The sequence below is a fragment of the Petaurus breviceps genome, unplaced genomic scaffold, assembly GCF_028583685.1.
Source record: "Petaurus breviceps papuanus isolate PSGF00001 unplaced genomic scaffold, PetGlider_PUasm1.0 126, whole genome shotgun sequence".
Classification (NCBI taxonomy): domain Eukaryota; kingdom Metazoa; phylum Chordata; class Mammalia; order Diprotodontia; family Petauridae; genus Petaurus; species Petaurus breviceps.
This window is the reverse complement of record NW_027185655.1, coordinates 19,646,468-19,656,361: the sequence shown is the minus strand read 5'-3', so window position 1 is coordinate 19,656,361 and position 9,894 is coordinate 19,646,468. Positions and strand designations below refer to the sequence as shown.

The 9,894-nt window shown below is 37.0% G+C and overlaps 1 protein-coding gene across 3 annotated transcripts in view; it reads right to left on the bottom strand.

The window, feature by feature from the left end:
- EMCN (endomucin) overlaps window positions 1-9,894 on the bottom strand; it is a 179,638-nt gene that overhangs the window by 28,941 nt on the left and 140,803 nt on the right. For all 3 annotated transcript variants that reach the window (XM_069093984.1, XM_069093981.1, XM_069093989.1), the window contains one exon: window positions 3,473-3,568. In XM_069093984.1, the coding sequence (XP_068950085.1) occupies window positions 3,473-3,568 (96 nt within the window). The remainder of the gene's footprint in view (window positions 1-3,472; window positions 3,569-9,894) is intronic.

The window sequence follows — 9,894 nt, the reverse complement described above, 5'->3', positions numbered from 1 at the left end:
TCCTCCTCCTCCTCCTCCTCCTCCTCCTCCTCCTCCTCCTCCTTCTTCTTCTTCTTCTTCTTCTTCTTCTTCTTCTTCTTCTTCTTCTTCTTCTTCTTCTTCTTCTTCTTCTTCTTCTTCTTCTTCTTCTTCTTCTTCTTCTTCTTCTCATTCTGATTTTAGCTCCAAGTCAATGGTCTACTATATAAAGTTGACTCGGGCATAACTCTATATGGATAACAGGTCTTTTGCTAACTGTCAAAGTAAAGCCAGTTTTGTTCCAGATGTTATTTAGTATTCTCGACATCCACTGCTTACTTAACCCTTTTATAAAAAGAGGTATTCATGATATAGCGGTGTGAGTCTTTTTTTGTAATCCATAAGCCTTTGGACTCATTCATTTCTTTGGTGTATAAATTGCAATTTTTTCATGGTAGTCTTTTCATAAGTACTTATCATTAGCATTGCAACATATCATTGTTACATGAAATATTTCTTGTAGCTTTTGTGAATGTCATAAAATCCACCGTACCAATGTCTTTTATATTTTTTTAACTTCTCCAAGGAGTGTCTATGAACCCAAGGAGTTCCATGTAGCTACATCTTCTTTCTCCTGGTTTTGCTTATAGTAAGAATGTCAATATTGATATAATTCAGCTCTCCCATAAATATATTTAGCTGTTTCACAAGAGTCTCATATTTCCAGCCAGCAGTCAAACTGAAATTTTCATTGATCTAAAAACTCTATGATTCCCACCATTTCCCCAAAATCATGTAGAAGCAGAATGGAGTCACATAGAAATGAGAGCAATTTTTAATTTTCTTCATTTAATGGGTTGCTATGTGCCCTTCTTCCCCCATCATTGGCAGATGTCCAGACCACTGGTGCTGTACCTCTCTGAAATTAACTAAACTGATCCTTGGAAAACAGACTCTATCTGTCACTCAGCCATATTTGAGACGTTTCCAATGTGGTACAAACTGCCAGAACTTGTGCTCTGCTGACAAAGCTTCAAGTACCCAGGGTCACCTCTATGCCAGTATGAGGCATGGAAGAGGATTTTATGGAGGATTATAGCCCAGAGGGGGAAAAAGGAAAAATAAACCAACTATTCAAAATAATTGATTCTCACTTCAGAGAAACAATACAAACAAACTGAAACATAGCAGTTCTATTTTTCTGCCCTTCTAACTCATAGAAGCCAGCTATTCAAAATCTTAATGTCTCACAAGTACTTTCTAATGATTTTATTTTTTCAATTATTATACTTATCACAAACACAGATAAGTAATATACAGATTAGTAATAACTTTTTTTCAAGCTGGACCACTATATTAATTGATTTTAAATGGTCCTGAATAGTTTTCCTCATTTGAATTGACTTTCCCATTACAATTGCAAATTGAATTTTTTTAAACCACTTAGATCATAACATAGACATGGTCACGATTTGGTGAATACCCACATTATCTGGACAATTAATCAACAAACATTTATTAAGTGCCTACTAAGGCACTGTGCTAGGCTCTAAGAATCTTGTTGTTATTCATAGCTCTCTGATTATTATAGTTCACTCTGCATTTTTCACATGCATTATCTCATTTGATATGCTCAGTTGTCTTGGAGATCATCTGGGATATGCCCATTCTTGAATAGGAGTTTCTTTTACAAGATCCATGGCAAGTGAGCAGCCAAATTCCATTTGGTTTCCATGTACCTACAAATATTTACTATTTGCTAAGACATTCCACTTATGGACACTTGTAATCACTAGAAAAAATAATACCTCACATTAAGCCTAAATAGGAATCTTCAGTTGTGTCCTTTGATCTAGGTAGAACACATCCAACATATCTTCCCCATATGGGCAGTTACTCCCATCTTATAGATGTGGAAACTGAAGCTCAGAGAGAGTCAATGGTTTGCTCAAGGTTACAAAGTAAGTGGTAATTCAGGACTTGAGCTAAGATCTTTGGATTTCAAGTACAATGCTTTTTTTTCCCTACGTCACATCCTCAGATTCTATAGAGAGCTAACTGGATGGATTTTGCTTACTTATGGAGAAATCTCACCCATGTACTTGAAGTGTTTATTAATTCCTGGTGTTCAATGGTATAATGATAGCCATGCTGCAACTTCCATATTTTCTCTCCAAATTAAACATTATCCAGACAATGTTGGCTAATTTTGTGATTGCTCATTTACCTGTAAGATGTGTATGTTACACATGTTTACATGTCCTTAAGTTTGAGCTTTTGGGGGGGGTGTTCTGAGACTCAGCCCACAGATAAACATCCTCATTTAAAAAAAATTAACTTCTCAGATAACTTATTTTTAGATCCTTAAATGAAAACCACTTTGTCAGTATAAAATGTTTTGACTGATGAATTCAGCTTTTTATCCTTCACTTACATATTGACAATGCCCACTGGCTTTATCTAGGTTATTTGATTCCCCAGGAAAGGCAGAATTGGTGGTTTGGAAGCTAAAGGAAATTAAAGCAATTTATGAAAATGCTATCCATTCCACTTCTTGGAAACTGTCTAAGGTGGTCTTAAGGACTCTTCCCACATTCTTCTCAGGAAGGGTGGGAAAGACTGATTTGTTTTCTCCATGTTTCTCCCAGAGAGCTGAAATGAATATGGCAGGTTTTCCTTGACAATTTTAACTTGGACTTTCTCTGCCTTAAACCATTTGTGTGCCCTTCAGTCCTTGATTAGTCCCAGGAACTGCATTTGTGAGTTAGCTAGTAACACTTCACCAGCTGGCAGAGCCCAGAACACTGTGGTTTTGTATGTCTTATAAAAATAATTGCTATTGATTTTTCTACATCTGATAATGGTTTGGTAGGCTTTTCTTCAATGAAATATTTAGTATCAAGGGTGCCATTTTATGTGATATTTAAAAAATAAATGTCAAATGAAAAACCCATTCCTTTGAAATACTGGGCTCCTGGTTAGAATCAGAGATTTAGAACTAGAAAGAGCCTAAGTGATTGAGTTGAATCTCTTTATTTTACAGATGAGGAAACTGAGGATCAAAGAGGCTAAATTACTTGCCCATGATCACACAACTAAGTAAGTGTTTGAGGTAGGATTTAAACTCAGGTATGCCTAACTCCAAGTCTATCACTCTATACATTACTGGCCCAAACACTCCTGACTGCAAAAGAGTAGCAATGACCCTTTTTCCATGGAGGAAAGTGAGTTAAAAAATCTCCCTTAATAGTATTGTACATTTAAATGTTTACTCAATGCTTCCTTAAATGCTAAAGCATTGACATAACATCCTTATTCCCTACCTTTATAAGCTCATAGGGGAAGGATGCTTCTTGTTTGGCCCTTTGGGAAGGGGAGGTTCTCCCCAATCATGAAATGATACCGCTCCTTCCTTTCTATACCTTTTGTCCCATTGAGTCTTAAAGTTGGAAAAGGTTAGGGTAATTTGGGATGGGTCTTTATCCTCCCTACAAAAAATAAATTAAGTACATACCTGGGTCTGTCTTCCAGCATATTCGGTACAATCCCACCAGAGTGAATACTGAGAGTGTTATTGCTATCAGAGCAATAACGACTGGCAAAATCACACCTAAAATGAGCAAGGAAATGGTATGATACAGGGAAAGTGCTAGGGAACTGATGATAAAAATGTTAACACGAATAACATCTTACACTTATATGGTACTTAATAGTCTACAAAGGAGAGTAACACACACTCACTTGAAATCTTCATAATTCTGTGTCTTATTATCTGCCTTCAATTGTTTAATACAAAGCATGTCCTCTTCCTTCTCCTTACATGGAGGAAAGTCAATCTTTTCCAATTTAGGCATAACAACTGTAGTTCATTTAGTTGTGTTTTGCCTCAGTGAGGTAAAGAAGTTAAAAATTGGTAATAAGAAGCTATAGTCTGACCTTTGGGGATATGAGAAAAGGGTGAGGAGATGCTGCACATTGTTTTTCTACTCAAAACTTTCTCTTAGGACTTTCTACTTCCAAGTCTAGCATCCTACCCACTACATATCTAGGTATTAGATAGAGCTCTGGACTTGTAGAGCAGGAAGAACTGAGTTCAAATCTAGCTTCAGACCCTAGCTATATGACCCTGGGCAAATCACTTAACCTCTGCCTGTCTCAGTTTCCTCATCAGTAAAGGAGGGAGGGAATAATAGCACCTGCCTCTCAGGATTACTGTATCAAATGAGATGGTGTTTTTCAAGAGGCTTATAAGCCTTAAAGTGCTATGTGTATACTAGCGATTATTATTTTCCTGCTAATTGCTTGGCATGAATATGGGATGCTAGAAGTTGGATCAAATGGATTGCAAGACTACAAAGCTATACCAAATTACTAATTTAAAAATGTTGAATGGCAGAGGGCAACTAGGTGGCACAGTGAATAGAGCACTGGATCTGGAGTCAGGAGGACCTGAATTCAAATCTGACCTCAGACACTTAACACTTACTAACTGGGTGACCCTGGGCAAATCACTTAACCCCAATTGCCCTGCCTTCCCTTCTCCAAAAAGAGAAAAAAATTTTAATGGCATTGTTCTGGTTATTGTCTGTTTGGGTGGTGATACTTACAGTTGTGGTGGTTGTTTATTTTGGGAGAAGAGCATTTGTTGTAATTAGCTGAAGCAATGTTCTGAATAAACTCAATAAAATGATTTTTAATAACTAAAATGAAAAGACACATATAGAAGGCTGTCCAGTCTAAAATGGAAGAAGGATTCTCTAGAGTTTGTGAGACTCTTCAAACGGGACTTTTTCTGATGACATTGTACCGATGACATCCAATTCTGGAACAACACTGAGCCTATGAAATTACTTCCAAAAGAGGTTGGTCTAAATATCCCAGCAGAAAATAAAAACAAGTAAATGAAGAATACTTATTCTCCAACCTAGGATATGCAGTTAAAGGAAAACCCTAGGGCTCATCTATGAATACATGTATCAGATGGACACTGTGAATAGACCAACTGAGCTCCAAAATGAATGGGAGGATGGCTGGATTGGATTTGAGAAATTGCATAGAATTTTTAATAGTTCCAAGCTTCTCCCTGAAACAAAAATGTATCTTTTTAATGTCACATTCTTCCAGTGATGCAATGCTACAGAACACAGTGTCCGGAGAATTAGTCACAAGTCATCCAAAGCATATTGGAAAGGTACAGGGAGCCTGATTCAGCTACAATATATTACCTGTGAAGAATTGCTCAGAAGAAGTGGCCTAACGGATATATCATCAGAGAAAAGGAACATGGATACCAGAATGGGCATGTCTCCTTTAAGAATAGCATGGAACACTCAAAATTACTTGAGTTGGCAATGAATATGAAAGACAACAGCCAAAAAGGGCCTTTCCCCACCATGTTGAAGCATAGAGAAACACCAACAGACAGCTGCATGTGTTGAATGGGATGAGGACAATGGACAATAAAGAGAAGACAGAACTACTCAATTCTTCTATTTTGCTTCTATCGGAAATGATATTAACGTGAAAAGGATAGAACTATGGGCAGTAGGGATTTGGCCCCCAAATTAAGTTCCAAGGTAATAAGAAGACACTTTGCTACTTTCCATAAGTTAAAGTTGATAGACCCAAAAGAACTATCCAAGATGTCTTCAAATTCTTAGTGAAACCTGGAGCAGCTCTAAGATTTTAGAGACTCCCTGTATGTCTATGAATGCTGACTAAGTAGGAGATGTGATTCCTGTGCTATTGTCAGTGGTCTCTGAAAAATTATAAAGAATGGAAGGGGTGCCCCAGGTCTTAGAGATAGAAATGTGTCACTAAGGGGAATCTTCATCAATTTTGACTTTGATTCCTGTTAAAAATTCTAGAATGTCTTATTAAAAGATCAGATGATTTGTGGTATAAAAAAAGGAAAGTTTTTTCTCCCCCTTAATTTCTTTTTTATTCTTTGTTACAAGTGAAATGGTTTTCTGAATAGAGATATATATTTGGAATGAGGGTGATATGAAAAGAAAAGATATCAGAAATTTAAAAAATCCTTTAAACCTATAAAAGGAGAAACAATAGCCACCAAGAACAAGGATGATGTCTTTAAGAATAGGTCATGCCAGTTTCTAACATCACTTCTTTTTTCTTTTAACATTGTTACTTCACTAGAACATTAGAGGAATGCCAAAAACATAGTATACCTCTATTTCACCAAAGAATTTGACAAATCTCTTGTACCATTCTTGTGGATGAAATAGGAAGATACAGCCTAAATGCTAAAACAGTTTGGCAGATACAGAAATAGTTGGATGACTCATGGATATATCTATACTTTTATCCATCCATCTATGTATCTATCAATCTATCTATCCATCCATCTTGGTGGAGTGCCCCAGGGATCTCTTTGGCTTTGGGGCTAGTCATTTTTACCGGTAACTTCAATGAAAGGATGACTGTTATATAGTTTTAGGAAGGATTAAAATTCTCTCTCTCACTATGTCTCTATCTCTCTGTCTCTGTCTCTGTGTGTCTCTGTCTCTGTCTTTCCCTGGTTCCAAATTTAAAAGATGACACAAAACAATGGGCTAAATCTAAGAAGTTGATATTTAACTGGAATAAAGAAAGCCCTGAACTTGGGCTCACAATATCTATTATTTCAGTATAGGATGGGACAAATATAGTGAGAGGACAATTTTACATGGAAAAAGACTTGGAGTTTTTATGAAATGCAGGCGTAATTCAAGTGAACAGTCCAGCATAGGAATCACTGGGACTTAGGCTACCTTGAGAGTGGCAGAAGGTCCAGAAAGCCCGAAGTTGGCAGATGATGGCCCTACTACATCTGATTGTTTATTTGACTTCAGGTAGACCAAATTTGGTTTTTGTGTTCATTTTCTGAGAGTTGCATTTTAGGAAATACATTGATAAAGTGGGAGTAAGTTGAGAGAAGAGAAAACAGGATGATATGAACATGAGAAACAAAGGCATATGGGGGTTTGTTGAAATAAAAAGAGATGCTTACTCTGCTGAAGGTATGAAGGGCTATGTGATAACCATTTCAAGGATAGAAAGGAGTGCACTGTGAATAAGAAATTAGACTTGGGATGTTTGGTCCCAAAGACCACAGCCAGGAGGAGAAGTTGTAGTGAGGCCAAGCTAATGAGAAATTTCCTAATTTTCTCAGCAGTCAGTGAGTTCCTTCTCCTTGAAGATCATCAAGTAAAGACTGAATGGCTCTTTATGGGGTCCATTTTATGAGGGACTCCTGTTCTGATAAGAATTGGATCAAATGCTCAAGAAACTCACTTCAGTTCTGAGATCCCATTATTTTTTGAATCTGTAGTTGTTATTTCATATTAATCCACTTGATGTCAGCCTTGTAACCTTTCTGGGGGAAAAATTGGTTTCCAAGCAGAAGGGAAATCTATCACTTTCCTCCCTTTACCAGTCCTCCACATACTACTTAGCTCCTCTTTGGAAAACTGGGGTAGAGCTAGGATTGGAAAGGGAACCAGGTACAGGATCCTCTGGCAATGTAGTTTTACCCACAGCTCCACACTAGGCTTCATACGTTGTTATGGTTAATTTAGTGACTGTACACATGGAACAATTATGTACTGTTTCCATCACAACTCAAGACTTTTAAAGAAACAGGTTTCCCCCTTTCCCCACACAGTGCCCCTTCAAAGTAAGAGAAGGCAGAGGAAAGGAAACAAGATATATTTTCAATTCAATGAAAAATTAAGACTAAGCTTTTAATGTTCAGGAGAAAATGATTTCTGTTAAAAACAAAGGAATATTCCTACAACAAATTGGATCAGTAAGGTAGAATTTTTTTTGCTAACTTCCTTCTTAGAATGTGACAGGGTTTTTTTTTTTTTGCTTCTTTGAACATCTGTCATAATTTATCATAGGTATTTCCAAGGTAAGAGAAAGAATTCTGAGAAAATGTTTATGCAATGAAGGGGAGAGTATATGTGTGTGTAACATACATATATGTCTATATATGATTGAATATCTATATGCATGTATTTGTTTATGTATATGCATGTAGATAGCAGAGAAACACAACCTTTTCTGTTCTGTCCTCATATTTTCCAAACTGTAGATAGTCCTGGCAAAAAAGACTTCTTCCCTCACCAGGCAATGTGAATATCTAGTCAATTCATTACTTAAGGCTGTTTATCCTTCCTTATAAGGGCTAGGCACTTTGCAAGTCTTTAGGTTGAATTAACTGGAATCAAAGTAGGGCCGTCAATATCCGTGAATGAAAGCATGCCTAAATTAACATGTATGTTTGGATTTCACAGGGGTCTTGTTGAGAAATGACGTTATACCTCGATTTCATGGGCCACCTAGGTAGTATAGTGGATAAAGCACAGTACCTGGAGCTGGGGATACTCTTCTTCTTGAGTTCAAATCAGGCCTGTCACACTTACTAGCTGTGTGATCCTGGGCAAGTCACTTAACTTCCATTTGCCTCAGTTTCCTTATATGTAACATGGGTATAATAATAGCACCTATCTCCCATGGTGATTGTGAGGATCAAATGAGATATTTGCAAAATGCTTAGCACCATTGCCTTCCTCATAGTAAATACCATATGAATGTTGACTGTTATTATTTCAGGTGCAAACACTTCTCTTGGATTAAATTAATAATTTATTACTCTTCACTATATGTAACTAGAACTTCAATTCATGAAAATTTCTAATTGTTCTTACTTGTTTCGGATAGTATCTATTTACCTTTAAATGTACACATTCTATGAGCCCATATGTGCATTAGGGGGAAGTAATGGGAAAGGTTTTTTTTTTTTTATTAATTTGTTTGTTTCCTTTTAGTTTAAAGGATTCAATTCCACAATTCTTCGAGTGTCACATTTTGTTCCCCTCCCTCCCCTCCCCCCCATGGCAGCTTATTATCAAGTATAGGATCTGTAAATACTTTCACATTATACAATGGTCAGGTTATAAGGACGGGTTGTACCAGCTGGAATGAAAAATGGTAAGGAGGACATAAAACCAAATAAGAGAAGGAAAAAGATCAGGTATTTTGCTTCCACCTGTATATAAACTTAGTTCTTGCTAGTTCTTTCTCTGGATGCACATATTTCTCTACATCACGAGTCTTTTGGGATTGACTTATATCACTGCATTGCTGAGAAGAGTCCAGTCTATCAAAGTTGGTCATCATACATACGTTGTGTCTGTAATTGTGTACAAATTTCTCCTGGATCTACTCTTCTCACTCAGCATCAGTTTGTATAAGCCTCTCCAGGTAAATATGAAGACCGTCTGCTCCTCGTTTCTTATAGCACAACAGTATTCCATAACATGCGTATACCACAACTTGTTCAGCCATTCCCCAATTCATGGGCACCCCCTTAATTTCCAATTCTCTGCCACCACAAAAAGAGCTGCTATAAACATTTTTGTACATATGGGTCTTTCTCCCATTTCTATGATCTCTTTGGGATATAACCCTAGGAGTGGTATTGCTGGATCAAAGGGTATGAAAGTATTTATAGCCCTTTGGGCATAATTCCAGATTGCTCTCCATAAAGGCTGGATCAGTTCACAACTCCACCAAGCAATGCATTAGTGTTCCAATTTGCCCACATCCTCTCCAGCATTTGTCGTTTTCCTGTTTTGTCATCTTAGCCAATCTGACTGGTAAGATGTGGTACCTCAGAGTTGTTTTGATTTGCGTTTCTCTAATCAATAGTGAATTAGAGCATTTCTTCGTGTGCTTATAGACATCTTTAATTTCTTTCTCTGAAAACTGCCTGTTCATATCCTTTGACCATTTATCAATTGGGGAATGATTTGTATTCTTATAAATTTGACTCAATTCTCTGTATATTTTAGAAATGAGTCCTTTGTCAGAGAATAGGTTGAAAGATTCTTTCCTAATTTCCCACCTCCCTCTTGATTTTGGTTACATTGG